At 34.6% G+C, this 21,523-nt stretch overlaps 2 protein-coding genes across 2 annotated transcripts; one reads left to right on the top strand and one right to left on the bottom strand.

Annotated features, from left to right (window-relative positions):
- The first annotated feature begins 513 nt into the window (after nt 1-513).
- On the top strand, nt 514-1,443 carry LOC127545576 (olfactory receptor 13C3-like). The gene has a single exon (XM_051972965.1). It carries the CDS (start codon nt 514-516, stop codon nt 1,441-1,443), a length of 930 nt encoding a protein of 309 aa, XP_051828925.1.
- A 13,464-nt stretch (nt 1,444-14,907) lies between these two features.
- LOC127556722 (olfactory receptor 13D1-like) lies at nt 14,908-15,837 on the bottom strand. Its single transcript, XM_051990137.1, has one exon. It carries the CDS (start codon nt 15,835-15,837, stop codon nt 14,908-14,910), a length of 930 nt encoding a protein of 309 aa, XP_051846097.1.
- Between the last annotated feature and the right edge of the window lie 5,686 nt (nt 15,838-21,523).

Here is a 21,523-nt window from a genome sequence, read left to right on the forward strand (position 1 = left end):
TCTCATAGGTATAATTGCATCTTCAGCTGAACAGGATGTAAATGTTCATGGTTCCCTACAATTAGAAAACAATTTTTAAAATCTGATTAACAGGACTTAACAAAAATAAATATCTTTTCTCCTCTTCTCTCATACAATGTATAGGGTGATAAAAAGTAGCTATTCCCCAACCCCCTCATGCCCAAGCAAGTAAACTATGAGAAAGAGTGAAGATACTCATTTTATGGTCTGAATGTTTTTCCTATTTGAGTTATTTGTGTGTTTTAATTTACACAGAATCATTAAAGGGGAAGCTATTAGGTCTAGCAAAGAAATATCTTTGCAGTCATGAATTATACCCTAGAATTGTTACTTCAAACATAGACTCATATCAATGTACTTCAAAATGAGGGTGCAGAAAGTGATCAGATCTAAACTTATTTTGGATACCTTACCCATAAAGAGTAATATGTTTGTGAATGTCCTGAATCTTCTCTGAGTTCTTAATGTTAAAAGCAAAAGAGGGATAAGAGAATGAATGAAGCTAATCAGACTGTTGTGCTGGAATTCATTCTGCTGGGGCTTTCTAAGCATCACGATGTTGAGATTGTTCTCTTTGTGTTGTGCCTGGGGATATATCTGGTCATTTTACTGGGTAACTCCTCACTCATTTTATTGAGTTTTCTGGATCCAAACCTTCACACCCCCATGTATTTCTTCCTTAGTAACCTTTCCTTTGTGGATATTGTTGGTACATCCTCCTTTGTGCCTTTAATGTTGGTCAATTTACTATCAGTCAGAAAAACCATATCTTTCTCAGGTTGTGCATTACAAATGTATCTTACTCATGCCCTGGGAGGAATAGAGTGTGTGCTGTTGGCTATGATGGCCTATGACAGGTATGTGGCCATCTGCAATCCTCTGAGATATACGATCATCATGAATATGAGAGTCTGTGTGCAGTTAGCAGCCCTAAGCTGGATAGTTGGGAGTGTAAATTCATTACTTCAAACAATCCTTGCATTGAGGCTTCCCTTCTGTGGAAATGACATCATTGATCATTTTTATTGTGAAATCCTAGCTGTTCTGAAACTGATCTGTGTGGACATTTCTCTCAATACTTTTGTCATGATGGTAGCAGTTGTACTCATCACAATTATTCCAGTATTGCTCATTTTCATCTCATACATGTTTATCCTTGTTACCATTCTGAGAGTCAATTCAGCTGAAGGAAGGAAGAAAGCCTTTTCTACCTGTTCAGCGCATCTGACTGTGGTCATCATATTTTTTGGAACCCTTCTCTTCATGTACTCAAAACCCAAGGCAAAGGATTCAGATTTAGACAAACTGATTGCTTTATTCTATAGTGCAGTGACTTCAATGCTGAATCCCATTATTTACAGTCTGAGGAACAAGGAGGTCAAGGCAGCAGTGAAAAAAGTGATGTTCTCCAGTAGAATCTGAAGCACGCACCATTGTTTCGTTGAATCAGTATTGATATCCATCTATCCATTCATATCCATTCCAGCCCTATCTTGCTATCTCCCTTGACCTGTCTTATTCACAAAAGGTAATTCTTAGTATCTTTAGAAAGATTCTTTATGATAGATAGTTAACTTGTGAGTAGAACTCTTTAGCAATTTTTATCCCTAGAACCTGATTTACTAATCAGTACATAGAAGGTATTTAATAAATGCTCACTGATTGATTCTCTTACACGTTTTCTTCAAAAAGAAAATTTGCACAATGGATTGAAAGCTATTCTCCTATTTTTAATATCTTTGAAATATATATCTATGTACTCCTCAGCCTGCCTTTAAATCTTAAAATATCTGATTCTTATACTTCTTCCACTGAAGGAATTTTTCATTAGGATAAAGCCACCTACTTCAGAAAAAAGGAGTACCTGAAAGTGATGTTCCACAGTATTCTTCTCTCTTTCATACACACTTTTCTTTTCTTACTTATCCATTTCAATAGAATTATTTTGAAGGGCTCCTACTTCTTGGTGACCCTCAATGACCTTGAATCTTTTTGGCAGTACTCTATCCATTTTTATGCCTCAATCTCATAGAATGAAAAAGATATAATTAAGAAGAAATTCCAGCCCACTAAAAAGTTTCATTAGTCTGCAAGTTCTCGGGGCTTAATTTTATTTCTCACAAAACTGAACAAATTAAGCATTTGAAAGTATGAATGATTATTTTTCTACCCTCCCAAGTCTGAAAAAAACATTTCAAGAGTAATCACTAAGCATTTTTCCTTAAGAATACAATAGTCTGTATTACCTATACCATTTATCAACAGGATAGATTTATTCCAGGAAAATATTTGATCTTTCTATTTTTAATTGACAGAACTTTGTTGACTGCATAACTAACAGTTTATGAGTCTCCATGTTCACATCCCTTTCAAGGAAAGATCTTTTCCCCTATGTTTGGCATTAGTATGCAGGATATACAGGCACCATGTAAAAATACCAAGAAAAATCTAGCTGTGTGATCTGGGCAAGTCACTTAACCCCAATTGCCTCAGCAAAAACAAAAATACCAAGAAAATGGTTTGGTATACAGATACTTATATACAACAAAATACAGATATTTATGTGCAGCAGGATACAGATGTGTATGTCCAAGGGAAAATTAGATATATACATTAAATAAAGTCTCAAGTTAAAATAAATTAGGAAAAATGACTTTAAATCTGTTTTCAAAGAACTAAAACTATTTTAAATGTCTTTTCAAAGAACAATTCAACAAACACTTAAATACCTCATACTGTACTTTGTATAAATTAGTAGTTTAATTAATGCTTGTGAAAATGAATCTTTGTCCTATGAGAAATGAAATGGAGTCTTTAAAAAAAGTAACAAGAAATGGTCCACGAAAAGAGGGTAAAATGCTTAATCTATATTGGATTTCTTTCTGTCTTGAGGAGGGGAAAAGGAAGGCGAGAAGGAGAAAAAATTCGAACATGATTTTGCAAAGGTGCATGTTGAAAACTATCTTTGCATGTATTCGGAAAAATAAAATGCTATTTAAAAAAAGAAAAAGGTTATACTTAAATTCATATTGCAAGTACGATAGCTCTAAAATGCCTTCTAGAACATGTCTGGTGGTGATCATACAGTCTTTCCTCAAAGACTTCCACTGAGAAGGAACAACTGGTTCCTGAAGAATCCCACTTTTTAAATAAGCCTAACTATTAAGAAATTTTGTATTTATATCAAGCTGAAATCTGTCTTGCTGCAATTTCTGTGAATTGTTCTATGATCAACAGTCTAATCTTTTCCTTCAAATACTTGAAGATTTATATCATGTCCCTACTGAGTCCTCTCTTCTCCAGGGGGGTAAAAACAAAAATAAATATCCCTAGTGCTTAGCACAGTGCCTGAAAAAATAGATGTTTCAGAAATGTTTATTCACTATCTCACTGACACCAAATAACCAATTCTTTGAGCTATTCTTTAACTTATTCTATAAGTCATGGAATAATCATAGGATTATCAATGAGAAGGGACTTTAAAGAGCATTTATTCCTAGAAGGGAAGAAACAGAGCCCCTTAGAGTAGAAAGTTGACCTACCCAACATATCATACAAGTTATAAACAGCATAGCTACTATCCAAACCCATAACTTCTGAATCAATAAATATAGATCAGACATTTCTTTGTTTCATCTTCTTGATGTTATTTGTTCTTTTGTTTATATTATTATCTTTGGAACATCTCAGATTGCATGTCCCATAGGCATCTCTGATTCAACATATACAAAACACTACTCATATTTTACCTGAAAACCCTTTCCTTCTTCCCAACTTTCCTTTTTTAGCATCAAGGTTATTAACATTCTTCCAGTAACCTTGGATTACAACCTCAACATCATACTCACTCATATTTATACTATATATCCAAATTGCTGAGAAGGCTTCTCAGTTTTACATTCACAAAAGCTCTCATATACATCCATTCCTCTCTATTCACAACACTTTCACAACACTTTATCATCTCATTCCTTAACTAGTCCAATAGCCATCTGGTAGATTTCTCTGCCACAGGTATCTTTCCATTCCAATAATTTTCTATTTAGCTGCCAAAGTGATCATCCTAAGGCTCGGTCTGATTATGACAGCCTCTTTCCCTCAATTCACTAAACTCTTGCTTACCATTAGCTCCAGTACCAAATATAAAACCTTCTGTTTAACATTGAAAGCCCTTCACAAATTTCTCCTTTCTACTTTTTCACACTGACACATTATTCTCCTGTATAATCAAGTAACATCAACTTATTTGTTCTTCATATATGATACTCGGTCTCTCAAATCTGTTCATTTTCACTTACCGGTCCTTATGTCTATAATGCTTTTTCTCCTTACCTTGGCCTCCTAGATAATTTCAACATTGAGCTTAAATCCTGCTTTCTATAGAAAGCCTTTTCTGGTTTCCCCATTCCCCAAGCTAGTGCTAGACTCTTCACTGTAAGATTATCTTCCATTTGCAATGTGTGCGTCTTGTGTATCCATGGACAATTATGTGTGGTCTTCTCCACTAGAATGTAAGTTCCTTGAGAGCAGAAAGTACGTTTTTTCCTTTTTTTATATCCTTAAGACTTAAATATTGACATATAAAAATACTTAAAAATGCTTCTTTACTGATTGATATTTGCTTTGAGACAATAATACAAAATGTCCCAAATAGAAGCATATCAGCCTTCTTCCATGTACATCAATAAAAATCTAACCATCCTGCTAGTTTTAGCAATGATTTGCAGGTAAAAGTAAAAAATTACTTTTTTAGGAATACAGTCAAAATACCAGATTAGAGATACTTGATCTTTCTCTCCAAACAACTTTAAAATCAATTTTTGGAGTGGCAAGACATCTAGCTCCTAGTACCAATTCTATCATCAGATTGTCATAGAATATGGAGCAAGTTATTCTGGGCCTCAATTTCTTTATTTTTCAAAACAGGTAAGCCTAGGTGACTTTAAAGGCTCTTTTAAGTTTTAACATTCTAGTATGTAGCTAATTGTTCCTGCTGTGACAGTTGAAATGTATTATAAGAAGAAAAGTGTACTAATTTGCTTAATAGCTCACATTTCTATAGCATTTTATAGGTTACAAAGCACTTTGTTTATAACTACATTGTAAAGTATGTCAATTAAGTCTTGTTACCTATAACATTAGTACATTTAAAATTGACTTCAAGTTATCCCCATTGTAAACACTGAAAGCTAAAATATGCAAGAATGAGAAACTTTGAGATGTTTGGAATAATTACATGGAGAATATTTTGAAATATTAACTTGGACCCAAAAGCTCAGAAATATTCCTAGAGAAAATGAGTCTGGAGCAAAATTCTGCCATCTTCCTGAGAATGTAAAATATACAAACTTCTGTGTATATAAACTACACATACAAGATCCCTCTTGGCCCCACCAAATAAACCTAGGATATCATCAACATGAGCACTCCCCTTAATTGTTTAATTAATTAAATTAAAATTTCTCATTATGTTCATATAGTTCTATTGTGCCATAGTTCTCTTTTAATGTCCTGACCCAGTTTCCCCAATTGTCCTATTTAGTTACTCTGCCTCAGATTATAACCATTCCCTCTTAATGTTAGGATAAAGGTCTTATCTCTTAGACCTTAGCCTATAATCATTCCCTCTTAATATTTGATGGGATAAAGCTCTTTATCCATTTTAGACATCATTAGAATATCAGGAGCCTCTCCAGCACCTTCCATTATGTCATCCTAGGTGCCTCCCCCATTTTGTCATCCCCATCCACGTACCTCCCCCATTATGTCATTGTTCTTGTTATGCTATAAAAGAATATTGTAGTTGACATTCCCTGCTGGATTCTTTGAGATGAGAGGCTCATTCAGCCCTGGGACCAAACCATGGATCCATTTGGTCCCAGTAAATCTTTCACATTTAAATAAATTATTAAATTGTTCTCTAATCTCTATCTTGTTCAGTTTCTCCAGCATTATATTTTGGAGCTCCCCAATGAGATGTTAGAAAATGTGCAGGTTTAGAGATAAGAGACTTTCCGGTCTCTGCCTTTAAAACTGTGGGAAATAATCTAGCCTATGCTGGCTAGATTGAGTTATCTTTAAGTATAAAATCTTAAAATAATAATAGCTTGTTAAAGAAGTTCTGTTAACTTGCCTGAAAGGGGTCATGTGCCTCTAATTAGGTAAAGTATGTAGCAAAAAGGATCTGACTTTTCTGAAGGCTTCAACTCTGGCCAAGTTGGAACTTAGGAGAAGTCCATTGGAAATAATAGCCACATGGGGCCAGAGGGAGAGAAAAATTACCTATATTATAACATTAAAAATTAAGCTTTAAATCCAGCTCTGCTGGACATGTGGGTTTTCTGGAATTTCCCCCTCATCCCCCCACTGATTTCTGCTACTTTAAATGTTGGGGGGGTAAGGATGTTTTGTCTTGAAAGGTGCAGATTAAACTCACCCCGCACTGCTCTCTGTTACTTCTATGGAGCTTCTAGTTAGCTTGGAGTGCTTCTTTAAAGGTGGAGTGGGGGAGGGGGGAAGGGCAGCCACATGGAATTCTTTCCTTTCTCACTCCTTCTAAATTGTTCCAGACTTTTTTTTTTTTTAAATCAAGTTGTAGCCCCCTGGTTTTGGCTAAAAGGAGCAAACTGATTTGTATAAATATAAGGTTATGGTAAATATCTGGTTAGGATTTGTCCAAAACTTTGGTTAATGGGATTTGTTATTGGAGGTAAAATTTTTTGGGTTTGTAGTTAATATGTCACTGCATTTTTATCTCCTGTAACTGATTTCTAAAATCAGAGCAATGGTCAATAAGAAACTGTTAATGCAATTCAATTATGTCATACCTTGCTATTTCCAATCTGGTTATATGTTATACTTGGTTATCTGTAATCATTATATCCTAAATACTTGAGCAAATAAGTAGTCTGGTCATCTATCAGTTACTAGATATTGTGTCTGGATATTCAAGTTTTTTTTTTTTTTTTTTTTTTTTTTTTTTTTTTTAAGGTTTATAACTAATGAGAGGCCACATCTTGTAGCAGTCCTTGTAGACCAGTCTTTCTATCTCAGACTGTTCTAACTTTTCTTTGTTAGATTTGTTTTTGTTTCTAGATTTGGTCAAATTACAGATATATTGACTTGCTTCTGGGATCTAGATCAAGCTTTGATTGTCAGCACACCCCTCCCTGGACTGAGCATCTTCACCCATTTTCAGCAAGAAGTAGTTTTTGAGAAAACCATTGCCCCTGCTCCTGATATAATTTGGACTGATGTGGGGGAGTGGGTAAGTGATTGAATTATTGTTAAAATTTTAATTGTATTACTGTGTTTAAGACTTGGGATGGAAATTGTTAAACTTGTGTAACTATTGCTGTTATGTTTGAGGGACTTTTAGTCTGTTATGTATATGAATATGTATATGATTTATATATGGAATGATTATTTGATAATTTCTTTCCAAGAAAAAAAAAGGAGAGGAAGAAATAGGAAATTGGGGAAACTGGTGTATTTTCTTAGGCACTTCTGTCCTACCCCTTATTTTACTAGTTCAGATTTAATTGGAAGTCCTTTAAACAGTCCTTTTCATTTTTTACTCCTTGCTTAAATTTAAAGCTATGATTTGCTGGTTGTGCTTTAACTTTGAAATCCCTTATTCTGTTGGAATTGCCCTAGCAGACTCAGTTTTGGGGATTCTTTTTTAGAAACAACCAGAATTGGATACCTGTCTTGGAACTGGCAGTCTCTCTGATCTGTTTCTCTACTCCTATTACCCCAGGTTCTTAATTAGTATTTCAGCGTACTTAAAAGGACCTTGTAGTTGATATTGGGCCTCTAAAAGTTTGGGGTTTGCCTGCCTTGATCTAACTGTGCATAATCAGCTCAGAAATCTGATCCTTTCAGCCCTGTTTGTTCCTCTGGGCGGGGACAGGTGGAGCTACTCCAAGCCTCACTCTTCTCCCTTGGAGTGGGTTGCCCCACTGAATGGACAGCACGATTGTCTTGAGCCCTGCTACTCTGTAAGCAGAGGTAGAGTCATGCACAAATGACCACAGACCTAACTCACAGTGAAAGGTCCATATACTCCCCAACTGCAGAGGACCTGACATGATTGAAATAAGGAACTTTGTGTATTGCTGATTAACTCTGGGGTTATCAGGGAGAAACTTGCCCTTGCCGTAAGTCCTTGCATTGTTCTAGCTTTATTTTGGTTTTTATTTGGTTTATTTACTTCACATAGGGTTGGTCAAAATTAAGACATTCTAGAGGAAGGAAATTCAAAGATTTGAATAGTTAGAAAGTAAAGTATGGAATGTTGTGCCACAGTTCTCTTTTAATGTCCTGACCTAGTTTCCCTAATTGTCCTACTTAGTTACTCTGCCTCAGGTTATAACCTTTCCCTCTTAATGTTTGATAGGATAAAGATCTTATATCTTAGACCTTAGGCTATAATCATTCCCTCTTAATATTTGGTGGGATAAAGCTCTTTATCCATTTTAGACATTATTAGAATATCAGGAGCCTCTCCAGTAGCTCCCATCATGTCATCCTAGGTGCCTCCCCCCATTAGGTCAACCCCATCCAGGTACCTCCTCCATTATGTCATTGTTCTTGTTATGCTATAAAAGAATCTTGTAACTGACATTCCCTGCTGGATTCTTTGAGACAATAGTCTCATTCAGCCCTGGGACCAGACCATGAATCCATTTGGTCCCAGTAAATTTCTCCCTTTTAAATAAATTATTAAATTGTTCTCTAATCTCTATCCTGCCTCAATTTCTCTGGCATTATGGTATAAATCTCACCTGACTTTTTTTTTTTTTTAATTCATTCTTCTGTTTTCATTTTACAGGTGAATTCACCCCATTTACCCTAAAAGTTATAATTATTTGGTATTTATTTCGCTCCATTCTATTTTTCCTCACTGTTCTTATGCCTTATTGATCTTATCCCTGCTGACTCATCTAATTTACTTCTACCTATTACTTTGCTCTTTTGTTCCTTAATCTAACTACTACTCTAAGAGTCCCTTCTTTATACTCCATCCCAACTTAATCTGCTTATCTAAGAGTTTCTCTTAGGGAGATAAGGGAGAAATGCCCTTATCCCCTCCTCTTAATTTTTAATTACATACCCTTCCAAAAGCCATTCTCTTATTCCCTTACTCTTATATTTTTTTCTAAATTTAGAAGATTTTTATACCTTTCTGAATGTATATGTTATTTCTTCTTTAACCCATTTCCAATGAGAGTAAGGTTTCATAACTATCACCCCTTCTCCCCTCACTTCAGCTGTATCAGTTCTCCCTTTTATGATTCATTTGTATGAAATAATTGCTCCTTTTTTTCTCTATACAGTTTTATTTTTTAAATAACCCCATCATGCAGAGCTTTGCTCAAGACTTTCTTTCAAATTACCCCAAAGTGATGATAGTCATTAGTATCGATCTTATTGAATCTCTTATAATTGGTCTTTAATTTTTACCTCATATTTTCCCCAGATCTAATATGTCAATTTTCCTTTAATTCTCCTTTTTTTATCTGAAAATCTTTCAATTCATTAAATATCTTCTGTGATAGCTCCAGTAATTGAAAAGCTCAGTTTTCTTCTTTGTCCTGTAAATGAAATTAGGAAGTCTGCTCTCCTGACAAGTGTCCACAACCAACAGGATCCTTTCCCTTTCTCTGGCTAGGATGCTCACTTGGTATTTGTTAGCGCCTTCTCTCCTGCAGCCATAGCCAAGGGCCAGGTCTAGTCAATACAGCCGTGCTTGGTGTCCCTTGACAGATGAAAGTTCTTCAATCTTTTCCTACTCAACTGTCTGACCCTCATATTGTCCATGAGGTAAAAGTTTCTGAGGCTGAGACACATTACCAACTCTGCTTTCCCTGCTGTTGTTTGTTGATTCCTTAACATCAGTCTAGAGCTAGAGGTGTCTGTACCCAGGCCAAACCTCCACACCTAGAGATCAAATTTTTCCTGCAGATTTTTCAAGTTGTCTTAGGAAAACAAAAGCTCTATCTTGACTTTTTTATGTTCACTTTCTACCTTTTTTTAAGGGGAAAATTTGAAAGCCTAACGTTTTCAGACCTATTCCACCATCTTTTCTGCATCCTCTCTTCCTTCTTTACTCATATAAATTCTTTAAAAATTTGGATGCTAGATCATTTTGTGTATATATGTATTGAGACTAGTTCACTTTCTATGACACCATTTATCAAAATATAGGTTCCTTCCTTATCTCTTTTAATTTGATCTACTTTTGCTTTCAGTTTGTCTGAGGTCTTAATTTCTATCTTTTTTTTTTTTAAATCAGCTGAAGCACAAATAGATTCTGCTCTATATGTGTCTTTCTGCTTCAAGTGTTTTTTGTTTTTTTTTAAATAAATCATATATTGCAAGATTCTGGATTTTAATCCACTCTGCTATCCACTTCTATTTTATGGGTAAGTCCATCCCATTCACTCACAGTTATGATTACTAACTGAATTATTCTCTATCCTATTTCCCCGTTCTTACCCTTCTCTTGCTTTCTGTTTGTATCTCTGTCTCTCTGTGTTGTATCTATCAATCTGTCTCTCTCCTTTTCCCTCTCCTTTCTTTTCTTCCTCTCTCTCTCTCCTCTCCTCCTTTTCTCCCTTTTCAATCTTTTGCAAGAGCTCTATGCATTGCATTAATTTTTTTATTCAAGTTTTTTCTTTTCAAAACATATGCATGGATAATTTTTCAACATTGACCCTTGCAAAACCTTATGTTCTAAACTTCCCCCTCCTTCTCTCTCACTCCCAGATAGCAAGTAATCCAATACATGTTAAATACATTAAAATATAAATTGAATCCAGCACATATAACATATTTATACATATGTAAGCATATTATAAACATATGTATATAATATATAATTATCTTGATGCACAAGAAAAATCTGATCAAAAAGAAAAAAAAAAAGAGAAAGAAAACAAAATGCAAGTGAACAACAAAGAGTGAAAATGCTATTCTTTGGTCCATACTCAGTTGCCACAGTCCTCTCTCTGGATGTAGATGGCTCTCTTCATCACAAGATCATAGGAACTGGCTTCAATCATCTCATTGCTGGAAAGAGTCATGTCCATCAGAATTGTTTATTATATAATATTGCTGTTGCCCTGTACAAAGATCTCCTTGTTCTATTCATTTCACTTAGCATCAGTTCATGTAAGTCTCTCCAGGCCTCTCTAAAATCTGCTGATTGTTTCATAACATTCATATGTCATAACTTAGTCATTGTCTAACTGTTGGGCATCCACTTAGTTTCCAGTTTCTTGCCACTACAAAAAAGACTGCCACAAACATTTTTGCACATGTGGATCCCTTTCTCTCCTTTAATATAAACCCAGTGAAAACACTGCTGGATCAAAGGATATGCACAGTTTGATAAATTTTTGAGCATAGTTCTCCAAAATAACTGGATACATTCATAATTCCACCAACAATGCATTAGTGTCCCAGTTTTCCCACATTCCCTCCAGCATTCATTATTATCTTTTCCTGTTATCTTAGCCATTCTGAGAGGTATGTAGTAATATTTCAGAGTTGTCTTAATTTGTATTTCTCTGATCAATAGTGATTTAGTGCAACTTTTCATATGACTAGAAATGTTTTTAATTTCTTCATCTGAAAATTATGTGTTCATATCCTTTGTCCATTTATCAAGAATGGCTTGAATTCTTGTACATTTGAGTCAATTCTCTATATATTTTAGAAATAAGGCCTTTATCAGAATTCTTAAATATGAAAATTTTCCCAATTTATTGCTTCTCTTCTAATATAGTCTGCATTAATTTTGTTTGTACAAAAATTTTTAACTTAATATAATCAAAATTATCTAGTTTGTGTTCAATAATGAGTTCCAATTCTTCTTTGGGCATAAATTCCTTCCTTCTCCACAGATCTGAGAGGTAAACTATCCTATGTTCTTCTCATTTGCTTATAATATCACTCTTTATGAATAAACCATAAACCCATTTTGACCTTATCTTGGTATATAGTGTTAGGTGTGGGTCATTGCCTAGTTTCTGCCATACTAGTTTCCAGTTTTCCCAGCAATTTTTGTCAAATAGTGAGTTCTTATCGCAAAAGCTGGGATATAATGTTCTTGGTGATTTTTGGTTGGCTTCTGGGCAGCCTTCTTATCAGTAATCACCACAAGAATAGCCAGGTGTTAAAGTCCAAGAGTCTTTATTGTCTCCTTTGCCCGGGACTCAGAGGGTACTTGATTTCAGTGGAGAAAATACAGGAGGATAGGCTGTGAGATGAAGTGAGTCTGAGTCCAAAGGTTTGTGCTTCAGCCTCCAGCCACCACAAAGGTGGATGATGGAATGAATCTGTCTCTCCTCCTTTGACTGAATTTGTCTCAGCTTATATGCTTTACACTGAATATAAACCAGTCATTACATCACTAGGAAACAATTATTTGTTGTAAGATTAAATCAATCATATTGAATTTAGAGAGCTATTAAGCACCATGCTAAACTAGATAACCATTGTCTCATCAATTCCACTGACTTAACATCTTGTAAGAATCCTTGTTTCAGAGTTATGGCCCATAACACTAGAATCTTTGGCTTTGTCGAACACTAGATTGCTATAGTTATTGACTATTTTGTCCTGTGAACCTAACATATGCATCAAACTTTTTGATAGTAAGATTTGTGTTATATTTATCTTTATATTTCCAGAAAGTAACACATTGCCTAATACCTAGAAGGAATTTGAAATTTTGTTGAATTGATTATGTTGAATTCTTTGAAAATCAATTTTTACTATTTTATATTGACTTGAAACTTTATTATTTTGTGCTCTGAATTGCTATTGATCAGAGAAATGCAAATTAAGACAACTCAAAGGTACCACCATATACCTGTCAGATTGACTAAGATTACAGGAAAATATAATGATAAATTTTGGAGGGAATGTGGGAAAACTGGGACACTAATATATTGTTGGTAGAGTCATGAACTGGTCCAATCACTCTGGAGAGCAATATGACACTATGCCCAAAATGCTATCAAACTGTGCATACTCTTTGATGCAGCAATATCTCTATTGCCCTGTATCCCAAAGAGATCATTAAAAAGGGAAAAAGAACCATATATGCAAAAATATTTGTAGCAGATTCTTTTGTAGTGGGGAAAGAACTGGAAACTGAGTTGCTGCCCATCAATTGGAAAATGGCAGAACAAGTTAAGATAAATGAATATTATGGCATGTTGTCCAATAAGAAAAGATCAGCAGGATGATTTCAGAAAGGCCTGGAGAGACTCACATGGATGCTAAGAGAAGTAAGTAGAACCAAGATAATATTGTACATAGCAACAAGATTATGTGGTGATCTACTGTGATGGGCTTGGCTTTTTTCAACAATCAGGTGATTCATGCCAATTCCAACAGATTTGTGATGGAGAGAGTCCTCTGAATTCAGAAAGAAGACTGTGGGAATTTAATATGTATTATGAAATAATATTTTTAACTTTTTGTTTGCTTGCTTTTTGCTTTCTTTCTTATTTTTTTCCTTTTTGTTCTGATTTTTCTTGTGTAGTATGATTGTGGAAATATGTATAGAATAATTGCACATGTTTAACATATATTGGATTACTTGCTGTCTAGAGGAGAGGGTAGGGAGAAGGAAGGGAGAAAGAATTTGAAACACTAGATTTTGCAAGAGTAAATGTTGAAAACTATGTTTGCATATATTTTGGAAATAAAATCTATTATATTTAAATGAAGGAATATCAATATTTTGCATGAGTTCAATTTTCTTTAGACACATTTTGTTGTCCATAAATATTTTTATAAACAATCATCTTCTTTGTATTTTTAAATGGTGCTCTAAATCATGCATACTCATGTCAAATATTGGGAAAAGAATCTATATTTGAAGAGGTTGCTAGCTCATTCAGTTAGCCATGCAATCAATTTGTGTTGAAAATAAAAGATCAAATATTTTCCTGGAACAAGGATTATTTGATAGCAGTCAATGGCATAGGAAGACATGACAGTTGGGCTCTGATGAAAAAAATCCTTAGTATGTTTTATGTCAGACTTTGGAGAGTAGAAAAATAATGGTTGTATACCTTCAAATGTTTAGTTAGTTTCAGGTTTATGGAAAATCAAAGCCACAGCTAAGAACTTGTAGGCTAATAACAGTTTTTAGTGGGCAAGTATTTCTTTTTAAACAGATCTTTTTTGCTGCATCAATTTGAGTCAAATACATAGAATAATGCCAAAAATATTTCAAAGTCATTGATGGATATCCTATAACAAAAACACCTCAGGAAAACTACATAGTAATGGATAAGTATGAAAAGACCAAAGTGCATAGATAGAAGTAGATGAGTGTGGAAACATAACTTTCAGGTGTCATTTTTTTCAGAGTAGAGGGCTTTATCATAATAAAAAAATTCCTTCATGGATAGAGGTATAGGAACCTCTAAATTTTAATATTTTAAGATTAAAGATAATAGATGGAGAATCTGAGGGGCACATGGACACATACTCTTCAGATTTTGAAAATCTGAGGAAGATTTTCAATCAATTGTGTCAATATTCTATATTGAACTTTGGAGAAAATATGGAAAAGAATGAATTAAGAACATTTTATGTATCAATTAGGCTCTGGATTCTAGGGATGAAATTAATAAAAATCTCTACTCACATGTATTTGCTTCTCTATTATAAAGAATCTTTCTAAAAATTCTAAGAAGTTCATTTAATGAATAATACAGGACAAGTGAGATATCATAGTGGGACTGAATGGACATAGATGGAGAGATGGAGACCAACACTGATTATGTTGTCAATGATTTCTGAGTGTGTATTCTCCATTTCTATTTTGGGAGTAGAAAACAGAGAACCATGGTGTATGTTTCATGTTCTATTAGAGAACATAATCTTTTGCACTGCTGCCTTTACTTCCTTGTTTCTTAGACTATAGATAATGGGATTCAGCATGGAGGTCACTGCACCATAGAATAAGGCAATCAGTTTGTCAGAATCTGGGTCCTTTGCCTTGGGTTTCAAGTACATGAAGAGAATGGTGCCATAGAATATGATGACCACAGCCAGATGTGCTGAACAGGTAGAGAAGGCTTTTTTCCTTCCTTCAGCTGAATTGACTCTCAGAATGGTAACAATGATAAAAACATATGAGATGAAAATAAGCAGCACTGGAATCAATGTGACCAGCACAACTGCTACCATCATGACAAAAGCATTGAGGGAAATGTCCACACAGGCCAGTTTTAGGACAGCCAGGATTTCACAAAAAAAATGATCAATGATGTTATTTCCACAGAAGGAAAGCCTCAGAGCAAGGATTGTTTGCAGTAATGAATTTACACTCCCAACTATCCAGCTCAGGGATGCCAACTGCACACAGACTTTCATATTCATGATGATTGTATATCTCAGGGGATTACAGATGGCCACATACCTGTCATAGGCCATCATGGCCAGTAGTACACACTCTGTTGTTCCTAGAGCAAGAGTTAGGTACATTTGTAAAGCACATCCTGGGAAAGATATTGTTCTCCTGACTGATAGGAAATTGACTAACATTAATGGTACAAAGGAGGATGTACCAAAGATGTCCATGAAGGAGAGGTTACTGAGGAAGAAATACATGGGACTGTGAAGCTTGGAATCTAGAACACTCAATACAATGAGTGAGGAGTTCCCCAGTAAAATGACCAGATATATCCCCAGGCACAACACAAAGAGAGCAATTTCAACATTGTGATGCTTGGAAAACCCAAGAAGAATGAATTCTAGCACAGCAGATTGATTTGACTTACTCATTCTCTTATCCTTCTTTAGCATTAAGAATTTAGAGAAAGACCCAGGACATTCACATATGCATTACTTTTTACAATATGGGTGAGGTATCCAAAATAGGTGTATATCTGATTACATTTGGCACTCTTTTGAAGTACACTGATGAGTTTGTGCTTGAAGTATAGATTCTAAGGTATAGTTAATTACTGAAAAGTCATTATTGTGCTAAAACTAATACCTTCTTTCTCACAAATGCTATCACTTCTATGGATCTGGGTATATTAAAAACCACAAATACACAGATAGGAAATGCAGTAAGATCAACTAAAATGAGTATCTTTACTATTTTTCATAGTTTACTTGCTGAAGTATGGAGTGAGAGAGCTGTTTTTTATCACCTTGTATATTATGTTAGGGAAGGGGAGAAATCTTTTGTTTAGCTGTTGTAATCTGATTTTTAAAATTCCTGATTTATAGAAGACACTTGTGAAAGCTTACATTCCTTTCTGCTGCAGATGCTTTTACATCCATGAGATAATACAAAAGCACTATCATTAAATCTCTCAGTGTTTTCATGAATGTCATTTGACAATTCCAGTCACATGAATATTGAGAATCATTGACAGAATCCCATCTGTCTATGAAAATAAGCATTACTTCTGTAAGGAAAAAAAGAACAATGATTTAGTTAGTCACTATCTTCATTATCTCCAATATTACTGCATTGAAAAGATATATAATTGGCTAAGATAATTACCATATGACACACCTGAAACAAATATCAAGAAAGATATCATTAAATTAATTTTTTTGGAGAAAATCATTTGAGAATAGACAAGATCTTAAAACTTGGAGCACCATGCCTTCTTGAGAAAATAGAGACCATGAGGCAATGGGTACTCACTCTTTTAAAGGCTGTCACTGAATGATGAAGCAGTGCAGGGCTGGGGAAGAACTCACTTGGGACACCTCTCAGAGGTGAGAGAAGAAGGAAGGAGAGAAGAAAACATTATGTGCTAGCTTTCTATTTTATCAAATATTTATAGTTAGCTAGAGTTACTAGATGAGAAATTTAGTTGTGTTTACCTACTGAAGTGGCATGAGTTCTGACAGAAACCAATAAATTTTAGGAAAATAAAACAAAATTCTTTGATTTGCTGTTGTCCTTAATTTTTGAAGGGGACCAAAACGACACCATTATGTTAGAATCGAGTTACAATGTGTCTGCCTATGGCTGATCAGAACAATGTGAGCTTGGAATGCTCTGCCACAGATTGAACACAAATAGACTCTATGAACATTTAGGGTGATTTCTCTAACTTAGTACATCCTGCATTTCTTCTGAGCTAATTCAATTCTGCTTTGCTCATAGAGCACAGCACTTTCTCTGATGACAGTACATCATGCTAGATCTGCTCTACTGTGTCTCATGTCATATACTCAATTATAAAATTCTTAAGAGAAACCCATCTCTTTTTCTGACCATCTTGGAGTGCTTGCTATGTGTGAGTTCTCTGCAAAATAATCTTTTTGGCAAGTGTACATTTGGCATTGGAACAATTTGGTCAGCCCAATAGTGTTGTTCTCTTTGCAGTAGAATTGTAATGTTTGCAGTCTACTTCAAAAAAGGATCTCAGGGTCTGGTATCTTATCTTGCCAGGTGATCTTCATACTCTTCCTATTACAATTGAGGTGCAAGTAATTTAATTTTTTGGCATGGTGCTGGTATACTGTCCAGGTTTCTCAGACAAAGAACAATGAATACTGACCCACCCCATCCTTGTTCCTGCTCCTGAAAAACTCTTTATTTACAGATTTTGATCCTTCTATCCTACATGAACTACATTCCATAACCTACCCTCTACTTGTTAGGAGTCATGTTTTGTGTTGGACTCAATTGTTTTATAGAGTTTTTTTATTTTGAAATCAGATTTATTTCTTTTCACAAACTCCCACTCTCTACCCTGATTCTGACATTCATAGAGAACTTTAAATTCTGAAGAGAACTTGACATACACTGTCTAATTTGAACCTCACAGCAATATTGTAAAATAGGAATTATAAATATCATTACCATTTCAAAAAAAAATTAAACTTAGGCTCAAAGAAGTTAAATGCCTCGCCTATGGTCATAGAAATTCTAAATGTCAAAGTTAGCACTGGAACTGAGATCTTCCTGACCATAAGTCCAACACTGTTCATTAAGCCATGCTTCTTTTCCTTTAGTGACCTCCCATTGCCTTCTGATTAAAATCATATATTCATGATTGTCAACAACCTGGACCTAAGTCTGTTCTCTGCTTTTATCCTTCACCATTCACTTTCATGTCTGAAGTTTTAATATAACCAAAATACTAGACTACTGATCATCCTGGATTTCAGTGAACATGCCCTATGCCATTCTTTCTGTCTCAGTGCTTTTCTCCAATTATCCCCCTCCTCCTGAAGTTATTCTTTTATCTCCCTCTGGCACCAACCAGCCCTGTCATATCTTTGTCTACTAAATCATTTTGCTATCGATCAACCAAGTGGTGAAATTTCAATTCAGGTTCTTCTTACTTTATGAAGTGGAAAAACATTTATTCTCCGGATGCCTTTTAATCTCCTTTTGGGAGGAATGTTGAGGTTCTTTTTTTGCCATTAATTTTGTGAGGATCTTTGTGTCTCCAAAGCAATTAGCCTATTCATTTCTTTTAATTTGCTGAGAAGGAACAACTTTGAATTAAATTCTGATGATTTCTAGTAATAAATTCAGTCAACCTCATCTTGCTTAAATAACTTCTTTACATAGCACTTTAACAAGTATTCATTACAAGATCTCTGAGAGGTAAGTAGATAAGTATTATTGTCTTTTTATAGATCCAGAGAAACTAAGTGGTTTCTCAAATACTTTTCCCACAATCTTGTACAAATATAATCTCTACTTTAGAGATGAGTAAATTCAGGCATCAGATTAAATGTTTTTCCAAGGTCACATTAGTGACCTTAGAATTTGAACTGAGGTCTTCTGATTCCTAGACCAGTATAATTCACATTTCAGCACATAGTCTATTAATACAAGGAAGCAATGTGTTTGTCTTCTTGCCACTTACAAGATAAAAAGCAAAATCCTCTCTTTGGCATTCAAAACCTTTCATTATCTATCACTATTGTGCCCCTGCCCCATATTCACTTTTCCAATTTCCTTACACCTTATATACAATCCCTCCTCCATACTCCCAAGCCCCATCCTTGCCCCATATTCTGCAATATAATGGCATTAGTCTCATTGCCTATCCTTCATTAAGACACAAACTAACTCTAGATTCTAACCCACAAACATAGACATTTTTACAGTCTGTCTCTCATACCTGTAATAATCTCTATTTTCATCTCTGCCACAGATGAAAGGCAGAGCTTCCTTCAAGTCTCAGCTAAAATCTTATCTTCCTTGGAAATATTTTGATGAGCCTCTCTTAATTTTAGTGCCTTTGTTCTGTTGATTATTTCCAGCATAATAATATAATTGCATATAAATCTTGTTTGTACATAGCTGTTTGCATATTACCTCCTCCTTTAAACTCTAAGCAATGAGAGTGGAGACTGTGCTTTGCCTTCTTTGTATCCTTTGTTTTAAGCCAGTGCCTGGGATATAGTAGGCATTTAATAAATGCTTATTGACTGTTTTCTGTTTAGGGAAAAGCATGGCTGATTTAAATCTAATTTTCCTCAGGATCATTAGTACATATTTTCAAGATGGCAGGCCACAATTGAAGCCCCATGACCATGGAATGGAAAGCTTTTTCTCTATACTGACTTGGCTATACTTTGTTATGATCAAATTCACAGTATTAGTCTCACTATACATAATAAAAACATATGAATGAACTGAGCAGATTCATATGTCATTTAGACCGTTCACATCTATATAGGGCTACACTATATAAGTTGATAAGCAACTCACTGTTATTAGTTAGGGAAGGCAAATGATATACTTATGAGTATGTAATAAGTGCCAGAAAAAGGACATATATTCTGCTGCTCAGTGAGAATTTAAAGACTCTGTACTCAGAAGATTTCTTTATTGTCATTCATTAATTTGTTTTTTACTTCATCAAATTTTTATTCAGAGCCTATCAGAATGCAAGACATTAATATTAAGAAACATGGGAGGTACTATGATGAATAAGCCATGACAATTGCTTTTCATGGTCTAATAAAAGTTATGTAGCAATGTGGCATAGCAAAATAAAGCATAGGACTAGGAGTCAGGAAGGATACAAGAGTCTTGAATGTTAGTGATACCAATCAGTTGAATGACCTTGAGTAATATACTTCACTTCTGTGGGACTCAGTTTCCTGATCTGTAAAATGAAGAGCTTGAATAAGATAATCTGTAACGTGTGATTTCTACCACACCAATAATTTCCAGGTGTGAAATTAGAGCATCCAAATAACAAGGCATAAAGTAGGAGGTCATATTCATCTGAGATATAGCTCTACTAATTAACACAAAGAATGGGTGAAAATTCTCCTTTCTGAATGCATAATTAAATAAGATTTCTTAGCTATGGATCCATAGTACTGATAGCTTTCTTTTATGAGCTTATTGTATTTATTCCCTGTTATATTCAATCATCTACTCTAAGAGAGAAAAGAACAAATGGAACCATGATGATTGAAATGCTCTGTAAGATATTCTGAGCTCAACTTTCTTACCTTGAGGCATTCACAAGTCATCAGAGACCAGGAGTTACATTTTCAGGAAAATCCTATGTCTCCTATCTGTGATCACAGCAGCTTTGCTTGATGAGCTAGAAGAGAAAGTATTCACCGAGGATGACCTGTCAAATAGCATAACCATGCCAATTAGCACAAAATCCTTGAGTTCACATGTATGAAGTCCACAAGAAATAAAGTGAGGTAGAAATAGCCAAACTTCAGAGAAATGAAACATAATAAAAGTTGAAAATACAGTTTATGGCATTATAGTACTTCCATTAGACACAACAAATCTAGAGAAATTATACATCACTTTCCATAATAATCAAATTTAAACACTAATGTGAAATAACTGATCTTTGAAAATAGTTCTGATTATACTTAATTAACTTCCTCACCTTCAAATAAACTGCTATAGTCTACCCTCTAAAAGTATGTATCATTTATAACTTCTTTCTTTTCATTCAGGGACTTTTTCAATCCCTGAACAATTTAGTTTTCTAAGGTTGCCGAAAGTAGTTTTCTTGAAACCTCAGGGACAATGTCTCAGGTACCTAATTATACTCAAGATTTTTATTTTGTTGTTCTTTTTCTCAGTATCTATAGTTTTTTTTTTTTTTTATAAAATAGGAAATGACCACTCTTAATAGTAGGCTTGGTAGTGTTTCACTTATTTTATCACATTAATTCAAAGATACCTGGGACTTTTCCTTTTTAAAACCTTATTAATGTCTTTGGTTTTTAACACTGACATATTTCTCATTATAACTCCTATTTTCTACTAGTTCTCACTATAGTACTCTACTTTGTAAGAAAGGTGAATAGTTAATCAAAAGTAATTGACATTATTATGAAACTCTTCTAATCTGTAATGCCATTCCCTTTCCTTATGAATTTTATGGACATTTTATTTGAAGGTCTTGAATTTTCCAAAAGTGAAATTTTCCTTTAAAAATGTTACAAATTTATTGTTTGTCATTGAAATTATCTAATTTAACTTCTGTGTATC

Source organism: Antechinus flavipes, chromosome 1 (genome assembly GCF_016432865.1).
Source record: "Antechinus flavipes isolate AdamAnt ecotype Samford, QLD, Australia chromosome 1, AdamAnt_v2, whole genome shotgun sequence".
NCBI classification, from domain to species: domain Eukaryota; kingdom Metazoa; phylum Chordata; class Mammalia; order Dasyuromorphia; family Dasyuridae; genus Antechinus; species Antechinus flavipes.